The following is a 22,984-nucleotide window of genomic DNA, read 5'->3' as shown; positions in this document are numbered from 1 at the left end:
GCAACAAAACCCCAAGATTACGCCACAGTATTCTTAAGCTTCCTAAGGACCAAGGTGGAGCAGGACTCCCAGATCTTAAGGTTTATCACCAGGCAGCGGTTCTCAGCAGACTCTATGAGTGGTGTGATCCTAACTCCTGCAAACAGTGGGTAGCTATAGAAAAAAACTTTTCACTAGTATCTTTGCAAGCTCTCCCTTGGATTAACGACCCCAGAACTAAACTCTGCGCACAATTCCACCCATTTTTTTCATCTTCCATTAAGATCTTTAGAAATCTGTTTTCCAAAGTGGAAAGCTCCTCTTCTATTGGTCCCCTAACACCGGTTCGAGATAACCCCCTATTTCCTCCGGGACAGTTCTCCTCTTTTGCCCATGGGTGGGCTTCACCTAACATCCCTAGATTAAGGGACTTCGTCCAGAATAATGAAGTTAAATATATCAATCTTCTCAATCAGTTAGTGGCCTCTAACAAATTTCCAATGTGGGCATATTTACAATTGTGTAGCTTTCTGAAAGTTCAATCATGCAAATCAGAGGCTTGTCGACCTCTGACCCCTCTCGAGCAATCCCTAATACAGTCTGGTCCACATAGACATACCATTTCACTGCTATATAACCTTCTGGTCACTTTGGACTTACCATCTACCCTTCCATATCAAACTAAATGGGAGGAAGTTTTAGGGAAGTCTCTGAGTGACGAGCAATGGCAGACCATCATATCCCTGTCTCACAAATCCACCTTAAATGTTTCTACCCAGGAGCAAGGCTTCAAGATCCTTACCTTTTGGTACAGAACTCCGGCCATACTTAGCAAATTTGCGCCAGGGGTCTCAGACTCTTGTTGGAGATGTTCCGCTCCCAAAGCAGATCTTTTTCATATTTTTTGGTCATGCCCCCACCTGTCCTCTTTCTGGAAAGGGGATAGCAAATGGTCAATTGAAATCTCCTCAATAAAATTCCCCTTCACTCCCGAAGCACTACTTCTACATTGTAGCTCAATTCCCCAGAAATCATATAAAAAGAATGTGCTGGTCCATCTACTCAATGCAGCAAGAGCTCTAATTCCATTGTTATGGAAAAGGCAGGAGACACCCCCCATCACCCAGTGGTGGGCTAGAGTGGATAAAATTGCCAAAATGGAAGAGATTATTCTCTCAGCACAGGACAAAGCAGATCACTATGTCCATACTTGGGCATGCTGGGAACTGTTTAAGGACTCTGATGAATACAAGAGCGAAGTAGAGACCTAGGATATGAATCCCCCCACATACTTCCTCTACCTCTTTCTCGTTTCTCTTCTTTTCCCTCCTTTTCTCTTCTTCATCCCCCCTCCTCTCCTCTTTCTTCTTCACTTTCCTTCTTTTGAGGTTTTCTATTTTACCATACATCTGGATTGACTTAACTTGCTAAGGCCATGCCTATAAATAAATGTTATCAACCTAACAGGCAATGCTTTATATGGGTATATGTTCACACTTCCTCAACAAGAATCAGCTACCACTTGCTTTAAAAGTTTGCTATGTTAAGATGTCATAATTATCCCTCCAGTTGATAATTGTTTTTATCCTTTGCATTGCAAAACCCCAAATTTGTCAATGTTTTCTGTTATTCTTGTTATGCTTTTTCATGACATCAATAAAAATTTTGAATGTAAAAAAAAACAAAAACATATTTGATACTTTTTATCCCCATAACCAAAAAGTGGGTGGAGACAAATACAAATTTCACTGAGAAAATGTAAACTGCAACCATTCTTACACTGTTGATGGCAGGGTACTCAAACTTTGCACAGTTAGTCACTGGGTGACTGGGATTAATATTCAGAAAAAGTGGGTGGAGCCTACAATGCCAATCAAAATTCACCTATTGATTTTCAAGGGGAATATTTCATTGCTTCCATTCTTGCACTGTTAATGGCGCAAGCCTCAAACCTGGTACAGTTGGTCATTGGGTGACTGGGGTTCAAATTCAGAAAAGGGGGTGAATCCACAGCCAATCGGATTTGTTACATTTCAATGCAAATTATTGAAGCCAAAGACCGCACAGCTCACAAACTAGGTCATTGAGTAATTGAGTAATTGTGTGTCAGGGTTAGAAAAAGTGGGCGGAGCAAACACCAGCCAAATACATACCCAGGCAATGCCGGGCCATCAGCTAGTATACAATAAATATGGCTTTTGTGGTATCTCGGAGGTAATTTGGGCTCCCAAAATTTTTCAATTTTAGGTGGTGGATATTGGCAGAGGGGGTTTTAACCTCCCTAGCGTTCTGGACGAGCTAGGCTCATCCAGAGACGCCGGAGGTCACCGCTCAGGCCCCGCTGGGCCAATTTGAATAATTTTTTTTAAAAACACGCAGCAAGCACTTTGCTTGCTGCGTGTTGTGTCCGATCGCTGCCGCCTGCCGCAGATCTGCCACTACCCGCCGCAATGCAGGGCCCCCCCAGGCGAGACCCCGTGCGCTGCCTGGCCATTCAGTGCCAGGCAGCGTTGAGGGGTGGATCGGGTCTCCATGTGGTCGCCGACGTCACGACGTGCGTCGTCATGGCGACGGGGGAAGCCCTCCTGGAAATCCCGTTCAGAACGGGATTTCCGGATGGGTGATTGCGCCAGCGGGGATCGGAGGGGTGGGAGGGACGCTGCAGGGAGGGGGGAATCATGTAGCTAGCACTAGGCTAGCTACATGATATATTTAAAAAAAAATTGCAAAAAACGTTCCCGCGGCCGCAGGGCCACGGGAATCAGAATGCCAGGCAGGTTAATTGATAAGGGTTCAAGTGAGTATAGGGTAAGGTTTAGCAATAGTAAAATATTAGTAAAAATTATTGATATTCTACTACTATCATATTACCCATTGCCCAACAGTAAAATATCTGTAATTTGACTGATTCTCTACTAGCAGCAATCACCAATCCACAAATTACTGCAGCACCTTTTGTTTTTAATTTGTTTTTTATATGTACACTATATACAGTGCCAAGCATACAAATAACTAACTTTTCTTCTTTTATTGCCTGAAAGAGTTGAACTTTCAGGTATGCAAATGACAGTTTCTCTCCAGTCCAAACCTGGTTGGACAATAGCATAACCCTAATGTGTGCGAAAGAGATGAGATGAGTGCCTGGCAGTTTCTAGTAACAGGCTGCAAAGGCATGTTTCTTGAGTGCCACATAGTGGACAGGGCATGCTTTGCACTCTTTCATTGAGGTGGTGCTGCTGTTGCTGCTTGACAGAGACTGAGCTCGTGAAATTTCCCTCCTCCCCATCCGCATGCAGAGTATGCAGGGAGCAATGTATTTACCTGTTTTTAGCACCGCGGAGGAAGACCCTAGCAGCACTGGAAGCAGGTAATATTACACTCACTACCTGCTTTCAGTGCCGTGGGTCTCTTCCTTGCATTTTTATTATTATCATTTATTAGATTTATATAGCGCCAACATATTACGCAGCGCTGTACAATAAATAGGGTTACAGACAATGATAACAGGGGTGACAGAACAATACAGGTAATAGACAATAGATACAACAATACAGGTAATAGCAAAAAGCAGGGGCGTTTCTAGGGTCCCTGGAGATCAGTGGCACCTGTGGGCACCAGGAGGGGAGGTCGCGCCGTGGCAAAAAATGGGCGTGGCCATGCGGTGAGTGGGCGTGGCCATGGGTGGGGCCAAATGTACATGAACTTAGCAGCGGTATAAGCTACGGATAACGGGCCTGCCCATCGAAATATTGGACGGAGCCCCCTGTCCTTTATTTCGATCATTTACAATCAGTATAGGCATAGATCAAAGATGTATACGCACATACAATTTTGATTGGTCAATCACTGACCCCCAATTTCCCACCCCCGTGCAGTAAGTGGGCCAACAGACAATGAATTTTATGAACAGAGCTAAAATTGGCTAATCAAAATTGTATGTGTGTACCAGGCTTTACAGCTAATACTGTACATACTGAAAGTAGCAGGGATCAGCATACAATACAGCTGGTTTACAATCAATAAAGGCACAGAGTAACACCTTACACTGTACACACTGGAGGTAAATCCGCACACAGTGCAGGCACTAGAGAACAGCATATACTGTACATACTGTAGGCAGCAGAATTCAGCACACTGCAGCTAGCGTGCCAAAAATATGACGATCACGTTGTGTGGCGTGCTTATCGCGCCGCACCAAAAAATGGGTGGGCCATGGACCAGAATATAGGTGTGGTAACGGGTGGAGACAAATTTACATGAACCTAGCAATGGTGGGACATCAGATTAGGACAGTGGTGGCGAACCTTTTGGAGGCCGAGTGCCCAAACTGCAACCCAAAAGTCACTTACCGGTATCTATCGCAAAGTGGCAACAGCAATTTAAACTAAATACTGTACAAACGTTTTAACTCATACATGAACATTATGGAAAATCCAAGTTGAAAATAAACTGTGAAGATAAACAATTTCATCCATCCTACTCCTGAAAAATGTATTCAATTTTTTAGAACCTCCCAGTTTTATTTTCTGTTTTAAAACGCTAAAAAAGTAGGTTTAATGCTATTGTCTCATATGATAAGGATTCAGCTTTTCCCATAGTCTCGCAGTTAGCAATCATGTGACCCCCAACAAGACATATTCAGCAATCATGAGGCCCCCAACAAATCAGGAGGCCCCCAACAAGACAAATTCAGCAATCATGAGGCCTCCAACAAATCATGAGGCCCCCAACAAGACAAATTCAGCAATCATGAGGGCCCCAACAAGACAAATTCAGCAATCATGAGGCCCCCAACAAATCATGAGGCCCCCAACAAGACAAATTCAGCAATCATGAGGCCCCCAACAAATCATAAGGCTCCCAACAAGACACATTCAGCAGTCATGAGGCACATAAATAGACAGCATTTCACATAAATAGGCAGAATGCCCCCTTAATATGGTAGCCCCCCCAAGTTAGGTAGTGAGTGACAGGGACCCCCAGGTTAGCTAGTGAGTGACAGGCGCCTCCAGTTAGGTAGTGAGTGACAGGGACCCCGATAGTGAGTGACAGGGAGCACCTTTAGGTAGTGAGTGAGTGCCAGGGAGCCCCTTTAGGCAGTGAGTGAGTGCCAGGAAGCCCCTTTAGGCAGTGAGTGAGTGCCAGGAAGCCCCTTTAGGCAGTGAGTGAGTGCCAGGAAGCCCCTTTAGGCAGTGAGTGAGTGCCAGGGAGCCCCTTTAGGCAGTGAGTGAGTGACAGGAAGCCCCTTTAGGCAGTGAGTGAGTGACAGGGAGCCCCTTTAGGCAGTGAGTGAGTGACAGGGAGCCCCTTTAGGCAGTGAGTGAGTGACAGGGAGCCCCTTTAGGCAGTGAGTGAGTGACAGGGAGCCCCTTTAGGGAGTGAGTGAGTGACAGGGAGCCCCTTTAGGGAGTGAGTGAGTGACAGGGAGGCCCTTTAGGGAGTGAGTGAGTGACAGGGAGGCCCTTTAGGGAGTGAGTGAGTGCCAGGGGAGCCCCTTTAGGGAGTGAGTGAGTGACAGGGGAGCCCCTTTAGGGAGTGAGTGAGTGACAGGGAGCCCCTTTAGGGAGTGAGTGCCAGGGAGCCCCTTTAGGGAGTGAGTGAGTGCCAGGGAGCCCCTTTAGGGAGTGAGTGAGTGCCAGGGAGCCCCTTTAGGGAGTGAGTGCGTGCCAGGGAGCCCCTTGAGGGAGTGAGTGACAGGGAGCCCCTTTAGGGAGTGAGTGAGTGCCAGGGAGCCCCTTTAGGGAGTGAGTGCGTGCCAGGGAGCCCCTTTAGGGAGTGAGTGAGTGACAGGGAGCCCCTTTAGGGAGTGAGTGCGTGCCAGGGAGCCCCTTTAGGGAGTGAGTGACAGGGAGCCCCTTTAGGGAGTGAGTGACAGGGAGCCCCTTTAGGGAGTGAGTGAGTGCCAGGGAGCCCCTTTAGGGAGTGAGTGAGTGCCAGGGAGCCCCTTTAGGGAGTGAGTGCGTGCCAGGGAGCCCCTTTAGGGAGTGAGTGACAGGGAGCCCCTTTAGGGAGTGAGTGACAGGGAGCCCCTTTAGGGAGTGAGTGAGTGACAGGGAGCCCCTTTAGGGAGTGAGTGAGTGCCAGGGAGCCCCTTTAGGGAGTGAGTGAGTGCCAGGGAGCCCCTTTAGGGAGTGAGTGCGTGCCAGGGAGCCCCTTTAGGGAGTGAGTGAGTGACAGGGAGCCCCTTTAGGGAGTGAGTGAGTGACAGGGAGCCCCTTTAGGGACTGAGTGAGTGACAGGGAGCCCCTTTAGGGAGTGAGTGAGTGACAGGTAGCCCCTTTAGGGAGTGAGTGAGTGACAGGTAGCCCCTTTAGGGAGTGAGTGAGTGACAGGTAGCCCCTTTAGGGAGTGAGTGAGTGCCAGGGAGCCCCTTTAGGGAGTGAGTGAGTGCCAGGGAGCCCCTTTAGGGAGTGAGTGAGTGCCAGGGAGCCCCTTTAGGGAGTGAGTGAGTGCCAGGGAGCCCCTTTAGGGAGTGAGTGCGTGCCAGGGAGCCCCTTTAGGGAGTGAGTGAGTGACAGGGAGCCCCTTTAGGGAGTGAGTGAGTGACAGGGAGCCCCTTTAGGGAGTGAGTGAGTGACAGGGAGCCCCTTTAGGGAGTGAGTGAGTGACAGGGAGCCCCTTTAGGGAGTGAGTGAGTGCCAGGGAGCCCCTTTAGGGAGTGAGTGCGTGCCAGGGAGCCCCTTTAGGGAGTGAGTGCGTGCCAGGGAGCCCCTTTAGGGAGTGAGTGAGTGACAGGGAGCCCCTTTAGGGAGTGAGTGAGTGACAGGGAGCCCCTTTAGGGAGTGAGTGAGTGACAGGGAGCCCCTTTAGGGAGTGAGTGAGTGACAGGTAGCCCCTTTAGGGAGTGAGTGAGTGACAGGGAGCCCCTTTAGGGAGTGAGTGAGTGCCAGGGAGCCCCTTTAGGGAGTGAGTGAGTGCCAGGGAGCCCCTTTAGGGAGTGAGTGAGTGCCAGGGAGCCCCTTTAGGGAGTGAGTGAGTGCCAGGGGAGCCCCTTTAGGGAGTGAGTGAGTGCCAGGGAGCCCCTTTAGGGAGTGAGTGAGTGACAGGGAGGCCCCCTCTCTAGCCGCCGCCGCCGCCGCCGCTTCCCCCCCCCCCCCCCTACCTCCCCTACCCCCCCTACCTCTCAGCAGACCTCAGGATCAGCGGCGACCCGACCAGATGTACGAGCGGGCGCTGGACGCACCCGCTCGATATGCGGAAGTGATGTCACTTCCGCATATCAGTGCGGGCGCTGGGTCCTAGCGCCCGCACGATTGGTCGCCGGCTCGCCGCCTGATCCTGAGGTCTGAGACGCGGCGGCGGCGGCTGGAGGGAGCCGCTGACAAAGGGGGCAGCGGCGGCCGGGAGATCCGTGGCACCCCAGGAAAGATTGGGGGCACGTGCCCCCCTAAAACAGGGCTAGCGACGCCCCTGGCAAAAAGATACACAACGCAATGCAGACAGTAGTACAATGCCAGATCATACACTGGAGTTGCATCACAGTACACACTCTCTGCTGCCATTCACTGGCTCCCTATCACATGATTGATGCCAGTCGTGTGATTGGGAGTTTGGCAAATGTCAGCAAAGAGTGCTGCTGTGATGCATGGAGATCTGCAGTGCTGGAAGCAGGTAAATATAATGCTCTCTGCACTACTCCGCATGGTGTGAGGGGGTGGCTGGATGTTTGTTTACTGGCTACTTGCCTTGTGGTCCCTGGGGGTAGTGAGGCTATGAAACTGGAGGGAAGGTAGGGGGTGCATGCAATATTTTTTTGCAGGGGCATACATGGTAGTTACGCCTCTGAGTGAGTGCATGTGTGTATTTGAATTTGTATATGTATATATGTGCCAGTGTGTGCACAGCAATATTACTATTACTAGTGCAGGGGAAGCAATTAGCAGTATGCACGTTACCAGGTTAACACACGTGTTGCTATGATAAAGTTGCTATAGCAACATGCACATTACTGTGGTTATGCACATGCCACTAATGGGTTAAAGGTACTGGTGCTCCTACTGTGCTAGTAAGGGTAAAATTGTTGTGTACTCCCTGTGTACAGCAACTTTACTGTACTTTAGTGCATCAGGCCCAGGGCTGGTTCTAGATTAAATGGGGCCCATGGGCAAATTTAACTTTGGGCCCCCTGAGCCCCTGTAAGTGGCACAAAGGCAGTGGGTCATTAAAAGGATGCGACCAGCGGGGATGAAGATGGGAATGCATGCACTAAGGGAGGAACATGCCAGGCAGGACAGGTGAGTAGTGATGGCCCGAACATCACATTTTCGGTTTGCGAACTTCGAACGCAAATCTCTGTACAAGTTTGCAAACAGGTGAATGTGGCGAACTGATATAGACTTCAATGGGCAGGAAAATTTTAAAACCTATAGGGACTGTTTCTGGCCACAAAAGTGATGGAAAGGTTGTTTCAAGGGGCCTAACACCTGGACAGTGGCATAGTGGAGGGGGATCCATGCCAAAAGTCCCACCAAAAATGACGTAGTTCACACAGAGTCATGTTTTCATCTCTAAAGGTCAGAAATCACGTTCTGAAATGTGTGGTATTAAGTGCATTAAAACGTCCGGCGTGCGTACATGGCAATAGGGTAGTGTAAGGGTTAGGCACAATTCACACTGACAGACGAAAGGCCGCTTTAAACGCATCGCAAACAACTGCAAAGAGCTTTTTTGATTAATTCAGGTGAGCAAATCATTGTTTTTGCTAGTTGACACCTCCAAGACATAAATGTTAGTCCTCTCAGTGGCAATATTTGTGTAATGGTGTGTAGTAGCCGCCATACTTGTGCGCACAATCATGGGAGTGCAGGCGACAGTGGTTTTACAGCCTCTATGGTCAGGCTGAGGTGGTTCATTGGGAGGCAGGACATTTGGGCGCATGAGGCAGGTGGACAAAAAGGGCGCCGCCATTCACTCCCATAATAAATATCGTTTAATGGGCGCCCAACAGGAAAAAAGGGCGCCGGAGAAAAATAACGTTTTACAAGCGGCGCCCGGAGACTTTTAATGTTTTATAACTGCTTCTCATGATTACGCGTTATTTAATGATTTATAATTTTTTAAACATTATTTTTAAACGAAAAACAGTACAACATTTTTTTTAGAACATTATTTTCAAACGAAAAACAGCACAATATTTTTTTCAAACGTTATTAATGCTTATCACAGGGGGGTTGTAACGATTGGTGTCAGCAACCAGAGAGAATATGATTATTGGTAATCTGCAGTATCACCAACAATACAAATATATACCCGATTATTGATGATCTGCAGAATCACCAATAATGCAAGTATGACTAACCTCTGGACACCTGGTAACGTGTAAGTGTTTGGTGCAACAGTGAGCTGTCTCCCGTGGGCCGGGAGATGATGATAACAAAAGAGCACGGACCACCTGAGGAGCAGGTGGCCCTTGGGAGAGCAGGGACTATCTCCTGGTAAAGGGGGTAGAGATAACTAGCTATCCAGTGATTCCCTGTAATACAGGGAATCAGACTTTACTGCAGCCAAAGGACTCCAAAGGGATAGAGCCCCTGGCTGGACTGCAGAGAGGCCTCTCTGCGTAACAGGAGGTCTCTGCAGCTACCTGACACTAGCAAGGTCGTGTCACAGGTAGTACAGACAGACTGACACTCAAGGGGAGAGTGACAGCCAGAAGGGTCGTTCAGGCCGGGTCGGCAACACATGAGCAGATAAGGTACAAAGACAGAAGGCTGATTCGGTAACCAGGACAGGCAGGGTTTGGCAACAGGTAGGCAGATATGCAAAGGTTCCGAATCAGAAGACAAGAGAGAGGTCTAGAGAGCAAAGGGTCATAACATATAAGTAAAGGCCTAGACTAGAGTGTGAAGTCCGTGGTCTCAACACCCAGGAACTGGTCTAACGTCTAACACAGCAATGACACAGTATCCCTAGGCTTGGATGTGAGGTCCTTGGTCACAACACCCTGGAACTGGTCTAAAGTATAACACAGTAATGACACAGTATCCCTAAGCTTGGGTGTGAGGTCCTTGGTCACAACACCCTGGAACTGGTCTAAAGTATAACACAGCAATGACACAGTATCCCTAAGCTTGGGTGTGTGGTCCTTGGTCACAACACCCTGGAACTGGTCTAAAGTATAACACAGTAATGACACAGTATCCCTAAGCTTGGGTGTGTGGTCCTTGGTCACAACACCCTGAAACTGGTCTAAAGTATAACACAGTAATAACACAAGAGTAATCTGGCTCAGTGTGAATTCCCAGGTCCACCTGGTTCTAACACACTGTGGGATCTGACTATGGTCTGAGTGCTAACACGCATGTATTCGCAACGGCAGACAACTTGAGACTAAGCGGTGAGATCTATATATAGTGCAGCGCTCCTCAGCGCCACCCAGTGCCACTCAGCCAATGACAGTCCGCTCTGGGATCAGCTCACCAACCTGATCAGCTGATCCCTCTCCTCCTGGCATAAAGGTCCTGCCTCCCAGCGCGCGCGCGTAGCTCTCCATCTGTGTGCACTAGAAGGCTCAGACAAACCAGACGCATGCTGCTGTGCGGAAACCGCCGGTCTGAACGCGGAGACAGCTGCCCCGCTGCCAGACCGCGCGGCAGTATCTCCGCAATCCTTTACAGGGGTCTTAGGTTTAGGCACCACCAGGGGGTCTTAGGTTTAGGCACCACCAGGGGGGCCTTAGGTTTAGGCACCACCAGGGGGGTCTAGGGGTTAGGGGTAGGTACAGGGAGGGTTCTGTGTGAGAGTAGGGCTAGTTAGGTATAGTTTTAGTAAAATTCTTATTAATCTTTTACAAAACGTTATTATACATTTCACTTTTTAAACAGGGAAGATTAACGTTTTTACAATTGCCGATTTCATACACATTATTTAATGACTTATAACTTTATAAAACATTATTTTTAAATGAAATATAGCACAATTTTTATTTTTTAAACGTTATTCATGCTTATCGTTTAAAACCCTGCACCCTTTTTTCCCGACGCCCTTTTTTTAACGTACGCGGTTCATTGACAGTTCATTAACAGTTAATTGAGCAAAAAAATACTGATTCTGCACTGAGGCCTTATACAGGTGGCAGTAGTGGATACTAGATGCCAGTACTGCTGGTTAAGGATTATTAGGTTATGAGATAAACAGAGGAACACCAAGAGCCCCAATAGTGTAGTATGTATTGACAAAGGGGATAATGACAAAGAGTAATAGTTGTTATACTCACAAACATGGGTCACCAATAGGCAACCACTGTAAAGGCAGGTGGGGAGAATATCCTGACCCCACTCAGGAATAAGAAGTCGCTCTCTGTAGATAGTAGACATAATCTGTGACACAGAGGCACCGAGTGTTGTTGTTTTGCTAGATGCTGTAACTCCTTTTTCTATTGCCTGAGGAAGCGGGCGCTGACCCGTGAAACGCGTTGCTTTGTTCTATCTGGAGTTTGTTAATAAATAGACTGAATGTACAGTCGTGTTGTGTCTGCTTGGAGGAGGTAAGTCCACCACTGCCTCCTCTTATTACCAAATTTTTGGCTTTTAAGCTCCTTTAAAACCCCTTTTATCCTTTTGGCGCCTCTGTTCTCTCCTATAGATTATTAGGTTATGGTCGGTGCACTACTAGAACCAGCAGCCAACAGCTAACTTGTGCACTGGACAGTGGACACAGAGCAGCAATACAATTGCAAAAAAAACAATGTACAAGTCCTAGGAAGGACTTAGCTGTTTAGGACAATGTGGTAGCAGCAAGAATCTGCACTGAGGACACAGAACACAGGTCTATCTAACGCTCATCTTGTCAGCAGCACACTCTCCCTGATCTGCCTAGCACAGAAGCCAAACACAGAATGCAAAACGGCTGCAGTGCTGGCTTTCTGATAGGTGGGGGGTGGTCCAGGTGGTAGGGATAGCTGATTAGCTGCCATGTGTCTGCTAACTCTGGGGTGAGGGGTCAAAGTTTGGCTCCATTATGTATATGGGCGAAGTGTTTACCTGGGGGGGAGAATAGAAACACACCTTGTTTGCTGCAAACTATTTCCCCTGGCGAACAGTTTGGGCCATCTCTACAGGTGAGATTGGGCCATCTCTACAGTTTGAGCACTCTCTAAAGTCGCTACGCTACCGGAAACTCTGTAGGGCACCAAAGTAAAGTTGAAAGGAGACCGAGCACAGCACTTGGGGGCCATGGGGAAATTGCCCAGTTGACCTTATGGAAGCGCCAGCCCTGATCAGGGTCTTGGGGTATGCCCAGTAGCCCCTATGGAAGCATAGGGAGTATGACGGGGGCACGTGTGCGGCCAGGCCACACTTGCGCAGTATGTACCGACAAATGGAGGATGGCAAGGAAGCCCATGGCATGAAGACACCTGGAGGATGCCCCAGGTTCTTATAAATGCTTTCTTTTTTTGTCTCAGGTACACTTTTGGGGCATGTCAACACAAAGGTTGCATCCAAAATAATCAGTCAAATTGTAGTCTGAAGCAGTCATAACAATGAAAGATGTCTGTTGATTGTAATGTACATTTACTACCCTCTCTGTATTTCAGGAATAGTATTCAATAATGGGGAATCTTGGAAAACCATGAGAAGGTTCACATTGTCAACCCTCCGAGATTTTGGAATGGGGAAAAATACAGTGGAAGCCAGAATTCAAGATGAATTAACTTACCTTATAGAACATTTCAAATCTCACAATGGTAAGATGTCCTCTGAAGCATCAAGTTTTTTCCTAGGAAATAATTTTTCATCTTCTGTTTAAAATAACTTTTCAGCACTTTGCAATTGGAAAAAGTACCAAAAAGTGTGTGAAAAAATACTGTCATCAGCGAGCGCAGGCAATTATTACACTCTCTGCACTCAATAAGCTGCGCTGCTGTAGCAGCTGAATCAAGCCCATTATGCCTATACAGTATGTATATGCAGGGCCGGATTTCTGGCAAGGCCACATAGGCCATGGCCTAGGGCACCAGAAATTTAGGGGCGGCTCAGTGAGAGGCAGTAAAGCTGTTCTATACAGCCATCCCTATCTGCAAGGACAGCTTTAACCTTTGAACACTCTGTCCTGTACTTGTGTCATCCCTGCAAGTCCTGTTAAGCTCTATCCTGCAGGTACACATTAGCCTAAAGGTGGCCACTCACCATACAATTTTTTAAATATCTGTTCAATTTAAGAATTGCAATCAATTTTTCTGACGGATTGTAACATTTCAAAAATATGACCAATGTACCACACACCTATGTTAAATTTTTCCCCAATTATGATAAAAATGATTAGAAACTCTGAGAAAATTGCTAGGGTGTGTATATTAATAAATTGGCAATCTACCACTCACCATAATCTTCAGAAAGATTGAAGAAAAATATCTGGCATTCCGAATCGATAAAAACGGGAAATCCGATCGGATTTTTCAGTCGAATGAAAAAAAAGCTTTCGGTTTTTTTTTTTCCGAGAGATCCGATCATTTTTAACGAATTGCCGTAAAATCGGATCATTTTATTGTATCGTGTGTGGCCACCTTAACTCAGATGGAGACACAATGGGTCCATCATTAACGAGATGGCAAACATAAACATAAAAGTTCTTAAGGAAAACATAATTTATAATCTATACGCATATTACTGAAATAGTTATTGTCTGTGACATCCAATGATGGAAAGTAAGTAGAATTCTCATTGGGGCACAAAGAAATAACAACCATACAGACGGTATAGTTGGCCTAGGGCGGTAAAAAGTACAAATCCGGCCCTGTGTATATGTATAAATAATCCCATGCATATGCACTCTCACACATATATTTTCATACACATACACACTGCCATACATCACGTTTTCTCTACTACTCCTACTACACTTTTCCAATGTGTTTACAAACTTTCTCCCAGCATTCCTATGCCCATGGCAACGGGTATCATTCTGCTAGTTTTTTCTTAAAGGTGCTTAGATTCCTTTCAATGCCCACGGTAGATTAGAAGTGCAATCTCTCCTGTGTGCTGTCCTGTTGATTTTTGGGGAAAAAAAAACATTACCAGTAAAGTAAACCTGAGACAGGTGGCAAAAAAAAAATTACATTTACTTTCCTGGGGCTTCCTCCTGTCTGTCAGGTTCCTCGGTGCCCTACAGGTCCCATCTAATGTTCTGCTGTCACCCCAATTACAGTTAGTGACTCGGCTGGGTAGTGCACTGCAGAGCATATGCTGTCCCGACCGTATACCTCTTCGATCATGCACCCTTACCTGGGAGTGCTCTGGGCATGCACGAGTATTTACGAGCTTTGCTTGCACAGAATGCACCCGGGCTACAGTAGCACAGTCGTTGGGGACGGGGCAGCACATGCACCATAGTCAGCCAGTCACATACAGTGGCTTGCAAAAGTATTCGGCCCCCTTGAAGTTTTCCAAATTTTGTCATATTACTGCCACAATCATGAATCAATTTTATTGGAATTCCACATGAAAGACCAATACAAAGCGGTGTACACATGAGAAGTGGAACGAAAATCATACATCATTCCAAACATTTTGTTACAAATAAATAACTGCAAAGTGGGGGTGTGCGTAATTATTCGGCCCCCTTTGATCTGAGTGCAGTCAGTTGCCTATAGACATTGCCTGATGAGTGCTTATGACTAAATAGAGTGCACCTGTGTGTAATCTAATGTCAGTACAAATACAGCTGCTCTGTGATGGCCTCAGAGGTTGTCTAAGAGAATATGGGGAGCAACAACACCGTGAAGTCCAAAGAACACACAAGACAGGTCAGGGATCAAGTTATTGAGAAATTTAAAGCAGGCTTAGGCTACAAAAATATTTCCAAAGCCTTGAACATCCCACGGAGCACTGTTCAAGCGATCATTCAGAAATGGAAGGAGTATGGCACAACTGTAAACCTACCAAGACAAGGCCATCCACCTAAACTCACAGGCCGAACAAGGAGAACGCTGATCAGAAATGCAGTCAAGAGGCCCATGGTGACTCTGGACGAGCTGCAGAGATCTACAGCTCAGGTGGGAGACTAGTCATGCACTGTACAAAGTTGGCCTTTATGGAAGAGTGGCAAGAAGAAAGGCATTGTTAACAGAAAGCATAAGAAGTCCCGTTTGCAGTTTGCCACAAGCCATGTGGGGGACACAGCAACTATGTGGAAGAAGGTGCTCTGGTCAGATGAGACCAAAATGGAACTTTTTGGCCAAAATGCAAAACGCTATGTGTGGCGGAAAACTAACACTGCACATCACTCTGAACACACCATCCACACTGTCAAATATGGTGGTGGCAGCATCATGCTCGGGGGGTGCTTCTCTTCAGCAGGGACAGGGAAGCTGGTCAGAGTTGATGGGAAGATGGATGGAGCCAAATACAGGGCAAACTTGGAAAAAAACCTCTTGGAGACTGCAAAAGACTTGAGACTGGGGCGGAGGTTTACCTTCCAGCAGGACAATGACCACAAACATAAAGCCAGGGCAACAATGGAATGGTTTAAAACAAAACATATCTATGTGTTAGAATGGCCCAGTCAAAGTCCAGATCTAAATCCAATCGAGAATCTGTGGCAAGATCTGAAAACTGCTGTTCACAAACACTGTCCATCTAATCTGACTGAGCTGGAGCTGTTTTGCAAAGAAGAATGGGCAAGGATTTCAGTCTCTAGATGTGCAAAGCTGGGAGAGACATACCCTAAAAGACTGGCAGCTGTAATTGCAGCAAAAGGTGGTTCTACAAAGTATTGACTCAGGGGGCCGAATAATTACGCACATCCCACTTTGCAGTTATTTATTTGTAAAAAATGTTTGGAATGATGTATGATTTCCGATCCACTTGTAAACCACTTTGTATTGGTCTTTCACAGGGAATTTGTAACGATTGGCGTCAGCAAGAACAGATTTTCGGATTATTGGTGATCTGCAGTATCACCAATAATAAAGATGTTATACCTGATTATGTTGTGATCTGCATAATCACCAATAATACAAGTATAGCAAGACACAGGACACTCAGGTGTAAGATAGTGTTTGGTGCAACAGTAATATTGATAGAGATACCCACTATCCCAGAGGAGCTGGCAAAAGGGGGTATTTCTAAAGAACACAGTAATCAGTACTCCAGCAGGCTGGAGACACAGAGAAGTAGTGATAGGTTCACCCGAGGAGCGGGTGATGCACAGCAAGACAATGTAGAGTGATCACTCGAGGAGCGAGTGATTCAGACTGTACTGCAGCAGGTGATCCCCTGAGGGGCAGGAGATCCAGGCAGTACTGTAATAGCTAGTCACCTGAGGAGCAGGTGATTAACACTGTACTGCAGCTATCAACCTGAGGAGCAGGTGATTAAGACTGTACTGCAGCTATCTACCTGAGGAGCAGGTGATGCAGACTGAACTGCAGATATCTACCTGAGGAGCAGGCGATTCAGACTATACTGCAGCTATCAACCTGAAGAGCAGGTGATTCAGACTGAACTGCAGCTATCTACCTGAGGAGCAGGTGATTCGGACTATACTGCAGCTATCAACCTAAGGAGCAAGTGATTCAGACTATACTGCAGCTATCAACCTGAGGAGCAGGTGATTACTAAACTGAGAGTCCCTCACCTGGACTAGGCTCCCTGGTGAGGGCAGAAGAGTCAGACAAGCAGGTTCAGCAACACACGGACAGATACAGTACAAAGGAAGAAGACAGAATCAGAGTGACAGATAAGCTAAGTCGGCAACTGGATCAGATAGGCAAAGGTACAGAATCACAAGACAGAAGAGTAGTCAAGGCTAGCAGAGGGTCTGTATAGAGTTGAGCCGAAATTTTCGTAATTTTGCATTACTATAATTACGCATGGGAAATTACGGTAGCGTAATTGCCATTAAAATCGTAATTGAAAATACCGTAAACGTAATTTTCAACGAGTAATTTCGCCTTTCGTTCATGCCGTAATTTCGCAATAAACGCTACCGTAATTTCGCGTTAAACCGTAACGCTCCTTATAATATAAAAAAGCCACCGACTTTAAGGGTTAATAGCAAAGCCCCCTTAAATGCTAAGAGCCTCAAATTTGGAGAATATATTAAGGAGATCAGGAGGAATAGGAGGAAAACATTTTTTTCAAAAAGACCTTATAGTTTTTGAGAAAATCGTTGTTAAAGTTTCAAAGTAAAAATGTATACATTTAAAAACCCGTCGACTTTAACGGTTAATAGCAAAGCTTGCTTAAAGTTTAGGAACACCAAATTCCTAGGGTATATTAAGGGGATCAGTGGGAATAAGAGGAACATTTTTTTTTCAAAAAGACCTTATAGTTTTTGAGAAAATCGATTTTTAAGTTTCAAGGGCAAAAATGTCTTTTAAATGCGGAAAATGTCAGTTTTTTTTGCACAGGTAACAATAGTGTATTATTTTCATAGATTCCCCCAAGTGGGAAGAGTTTTACTTACTTCGTTCTGAGTGTGGGAAATATAAAAAAAAAACGACGTGGGGTCCCCCATCCCAGACCTCTTTAACCCCTTGTCCCCCATGCAGGCTGGGATAGCCAGAATGCGGAGCACCGGCCGCGTGGGGCTCCGCACCCTGACTATACCAGCCCGCATGGTCCATGGATTGGGGGGTCTCGGAAGGGGAGGGGCAGCCAAGCTTTCCCCTCCCCCTCCGAGCCCTTGTCCAATCCAAGGACAAGGGGCTCTTCTCCACCTCCGATGGGCGGTGGAGGTGGAGGCCGCGATTTCCTGGGGGGGGGTTCATGGTGGAATCTGGAAGTCCCCTTTAAAAAGGGGTCCCCCAGATGCCCACCCCCCCTCCCAGGAGAAATGAGTATAGAGGTACTTGTACCCCTTACCCATTTCCTTTAAGAGTTAAAAGTAAATAAACACACAAACACTTAGAAAAAGTATTTTAATTGAACAAAAAACATAACCACGAAAAAAGTCCTTTAATATTCTTAATTAACCATTAATACTTATCTGTCCCTTTAAATAAATGATCCCTCGCAATAGCCTCGGAAATGTTCTATCAGTTACAATGTAACAAAGTTATTACAATGTAACAACTTTGTTACATTGTAACTACGCCGCACCCGACGTCACTCGCCGCTCAGCTGCCGCACGGACCCGACAGAGCTCTGAGCTATATAGCTCAGAGCTCTCTAAGCATCTTTGAATTTGGGCTCCAAGGAGCCCCATTGGTCCTTAGCAGACCAATGGGGATTCCTTCTGATTTGAAGTAACCCCATTGGTCTGCTAAGGACCAATGGGGCTCCTTGGAGCCCAAATACAAAGATGCTTAGAGAGCTCTGAGCTATATAGCTCAGAGCTCTGTCGGGTCCGTGCAGGACGCTAAGTCCCCGCCGGCTCCGCTGCCTTCCCCGCCTCTCCCACATGTCACCCACATGTCACCCACATGTGGGTGACATGTGGGTGACAGATGTGGGCGGGGTGGACAGCGGGAGCTGCGGGGACTTAGCGTCCTGCACGGACGCGTATGCGGCGGCTGAGCGGCGAGTGACGTCGGGTGCGGCGTAGTTACAATGTAACAAAGTTGTTACATTGTAATAACTTTGTTACATTGTAACTGATAGAACATTTCCGAGGCTATTGCGAGGGATCATTTATTTAAAGGGGCAGGTAAGTATTAATGGTTAATTAAGAATATTAAAGGACTTTTTTCGTGGTTATGTTTTTTGTTCAATTAAAATACTTTTTCTAAGTGTTTGTGTGTTTATTTACTTTTAACTCTTAAAGGAAATGGGTAAGGGGTACAAGTACCTCAATACTCATTTCTCCTGGGAGGGGGGGTGGGCATCTGGGGGACCCCTTTTTAAAGGGGACTCCCAGATTCCACCATGAACCCCCCCCAGGAAATCGCGGCCTCCACCTCCACCGCCCATCGGAGGTGGAGAAGAGCCCCTTGTCCTTGGATTGGACAAGGGCTCGGAGGGGGAGGGGAAAGCTTGGCTGCCCCTCCCCTTCCGAGACCCCCCAATCCATGGACCATGCGGGCTGGTATAGTCAGGGTGCGGAGCCCCACGCGGCCGGTGCTCCGCATTCTGGCTATCCCAGCCTGCATGGGGGACAAGGGGTTAAAGAGGTCTGGGAGGGGGGACCCCACGTCGTTTTTTTTTATATTTCCCACACTCAGAACGAAGTAAGTAAAACTCTTCCCACTTGGGGGAATCTATGAAAATAATACACTATTGTTACCTGTGCAAAAAAAACTGACATTTTCCGCATTTAAAAGACATTTTTGCCCTTGAAACTTAAAAATCGATTTTCTCAAAAACTATAAGGTCTTTTTTTAAAAAAAAAATTTTCCTCTTATTCCCACTGATCCCCTTAATATACCCTAGGAATTTGGTGTTCCTAAACTTTAAGCAGGCTTTGCTATTAACCGTTAAAGTCGGCGGGTTTTTAAATGTATACTCATTTTTACTTTGAAACTTTAACATCGATTTTCTCAAAAACTATAAGGTCTTTTTGAAAAAAAATGTTTTCCTCTTATTCCTCCTGATCTCCTTAATATATTCTCCAAATTTGAGGCTCTTAGCATTTAAGGGGGCTTTGCTATTAACCCTTAAAGTCGGCGGCTACCTAACATTGATCCATGCGTCAACTTTTCCGCTTGGGAGCATGGCCATACGCATTAATTTCGTAATACCTCCAGTAATGCGAAAATTACGTGAAAATTATGCTTACGCGAAATTTCGCGAAATCCTTCTTCATTACGATTATGTACTTATGGCCATAATCGTAATTACACTAATTACGCGAAATTTCGCGAAATCGTAATTACGTCATTACGCTCATCTCTAGGTCTGTAATGATCCGTTCAGCTGTCTGCACAGACAGACAGCTGTTTGACCATTCCTTAAGTCTGAGGAATGCAAGTCTCTGGAAAAGAGACCTGTCTTTACTTTGTAAGTTTCAGACCTGCTCTGCTGCTGAGGAATTTGCATATATTTGTTATGCAGATTGCCTAGCTGCCTCCTTTGAAGGCTGGCAGTATAAATACCATGTTCTCCCAGAATCCCTTGCTGGTCATCTTCATGGTTTGTTACTGATGAACTCTCCTAGAGTATCAGCCCTGTTTGTTTGTTAAAGTTTACCTTAGAGTAATTCCTTGGGACTGCACTAGGCAGCTCCTCTAGTGCAGTCAGGTTGCATTATCTGTTTTGCCTGTGTTGTCTATCTCCTGCGATTGTCCTGTCGCCAGCGGTGGTCGACAGGAAATCGTTCTGTCTGTCTGGGAGTGTAGGCCAGGGCTGTGGTCGCTACCTTGCTGCTCCATCTGTCTGGATCGCACTCGCCCTAGAGGTAGTGGCAGTGCCTCCTTCTGTATTCTGCCTCAGGTTTACTAACCAGAGCAGCGGTTGCTACTGGTAGCCCCAGCTGTTTGTCTGTTTGGATCACACTCGCTCTAGCGGTAGCAGCAGTGGTTTCTTCTGAACTCTGTCTGGGAGTGTAGGCCAGAGCTGCGGTTGCTGCTGGCTTCTCCTTCTCTCTGTCCTGTCTTGTACGAACGCTTACTGTAGGCTCGGTGAGGTAACCGTTAAGCAAGCGTTCGCGTTCTCTATTTTGTGTTGTGTGTCATTGGTTAGTTAGGGTGGCACGCTTATCACTGGGCGCCTAACGCGCGGTGATCGTGAAAAACGCGTTCGCTGTTGCGAATGAGTGCGGTGTTCGCGTTTAGCTAGCGTTTGTTATTTTCTTTATCTTCTCATTGTTGTTTGCTGTGCCTTTGCTACTCTCGTGCTTTGTTCTGCTCAGCCTTGTGTCACTTCTGGCAATTGCCTCTCTCCTGCGATTGCGTTCCCGCTTTGTTTCTGCGGATGTGTGTTCACCGTCGCTGGGTGGCGACTAGATTGGGGAACACACATTTAGTCTGTCTCTGTGCTCTCTCTCTTATGGCTATCGTGCCCTACATTGCCTTCATTCGTACAATTCCCATCTGGCATCTGTGGCCGTGCTCGTCCGCACTCTACAGCTCCATCTGCCGGTGGGAATTTCCCTCTACTGGTGCATTGCATCCAAGCTGGGTACTATATAATTATACGCTTGTGGAGGATTTCCGCTGTGTCAGCGCACATCTTGTGCGCTGACCACGGAAATAGAAACCCGCAAACGTTACAGAGTCATAACAAATAATACAATTCAATTAGTAATTTAAGCTATCAACAGAATAGCTGTTGACAAGGCCGGAAACTTGAGAGACTGTGGCGCAAATCTCAGTCCCCAGAAGACAAACATGCCTTAATCCTCCACTTGAAGAGCTACCAAAAGGTAATCACGGGAAAAAAATCATCCTTTCTATCACAAGAGATTGCAAATGCAGTTAACAAACCAGCCCAACTGTTCCGCACAGTGGAAAAACTCTGCAACCCGGCATGTCAAAAACTTAATATCGAGTCTTCAAAGGACCTCTGTGACCAATTTGCCCATTTCTTCACAGACAAAGTCTCCGCTATAAAGTCCGCCATCCAACTTACAGCATCTGAGCCTAATATAGTGCCGAAGACCATTAGCAGAGACAATGTAACACCTTGGTCAAACTTCAAAGAAATTGATGAAGAAGTCACATCAAGCATCCTCCTTCACGTCCGCCTAACTACCTGTGACCTGGATCCTGGCCCAACACAGTTCATGTTGAACTGCCCCGACCTGTTTGTACCGGTATTCCTAAAAATTGTTAACTGTTCCTTACAATCAGGGATATTTCCTGCTTTACTGAAGGAAGCAATCATCAGGCCTCTCCTCAAAAAACCCTCCCTGGACCCATAAAAGAGAGATACCGAGAGCCCGATATGGTGTAGTATGTATTGGAAACAAGGAGGAATAGTGATAGTAAGTAATATACTCACAAGCATGGGTTACCACTCAGGCAACCACTGTATACGCAGGTGGGGAGATTAGACCTGTCCCCACTCAGGAATAAGATGTTGCTCTCTGAAGAAGGAAAGGAGGGTGTATCACCCTTCCACCAAGGGTGGATATCTTGACAAATGGATGTACAGAGGCGCCAAAAGGATAAAAGTATGCTAAAAAGTTTAAAATATTCGGGTGGCGGTGGTGGGCCGACCACTCCCAAATAGACACAATGCTGTCGTTTGAATTAAAGACAATTTATTCACATACTCCCAGAACAATGTTGCAACGCGTTTCACAGGCACAATCCCGCTTCATCAGGCATTAAACAAACGGAGTATCACAGCTAGTGGTCCAGTATACGCTTGGCACCTCTGGGCAGCTCTGGACCCAGATGCAATGACCAGCTACAGACCTGTCTCTAACCTCCCCTTTCTGGGCAAGCTAATTGAAAAAGCTGTTTACCTCCAGCTAGAAGCCAAAATTCTATAAAACAACAGTTATGACCCATTCCAGTCTGGCTTCAGGAAACACCACAGCACTGAAACTGCCCTCATCCAAATATGCAACCACCTGCTCATGGCGAGAGACAGAGGAGAGTGCTCGATCCTCATACTGCTAGACCTTTCTGCAGCCTTTGATACAGTTGACCATGACATCTTGATAAACAGGCTACAGGAATACTGCGGCATTGATGGCATAGTTCTTCAGTGGTTCCAATCCTTCTTGAGTGGCAGAACCCACAAAGTGTCTATGGGGCCCTTCCTGTCCACCCCTGTATCACTTAAGTATGGGGTGCCCCAGGGCTCAATCCTCTCTCCCCTGCTTTTCACGATTTACATGTTACCGCTGGGAAAACTAATCCAAAACCATGGCCTGACATACCACTGCTATGCAGATGACACCCAACTATATCTTTCCTTCAAGCCTGGTGTGACAGACCCAACTCTAACTATAAACGCCTGCTTAAGTGAACTACAGCAATGGATGAGTGACAACTGGCTGAAACTAAATGCAGACAAAACTGAAGTCCTTCTGATTGGAGGGCAGAGCATGATAACAAAACAACTTAACTTGCAGTCTTCACCACTGGGAATAGGAGGCACAGAGCTCCGCAGCTCTAAGCATGTGCGTAGCCTGGGAGTTCTAATTGATGGGGATTTAAACTTCAGAACTCAAATCT

General features: G+C 46.5%; 1 protein-coding gene across 1 annotated transcript in view; it reads left to right on the top strand.

Annotated features, from left to right (window-relative positions):
• LOC137524542 (cytochrome P450 2K4-like) overlaps nt 1-22,984 on the top strand; it is a 70,773-nt gene that overhangs the window by 17,939 nt on the left and 29,850 nt on the right. The window contains exon 3 of the mRNA XM_068244529.1: nt 12,515-12,664. Within this exon, the coding sequence (XP_068100630.1) occupies nt 12,515-12,664 (150 nt within the window). The remainder of the gene's footprint in view (nt 1-12,514; nt 12,665-22,984) is intronic.

This window comes from Hyperolius riggenbachi, chromosome 7, assembly GCF_040937935.1.
Source record: "Hyperolius riggenbachi isolate aHypRig1 chromosome 7, aHypRig1.pri, whole genome shotgun sequence".
NCBI classification, from domain to species: domain Eukaryota; kingdom Metazoa; phylum Chordata; class Amphibia; order Anura; family Hyperoliidae; genus Hyperolius; species Hyperolius riggenbachi.
This window is presented reverse-complemented; position numbering and strand designations above follow the sequence as displayed.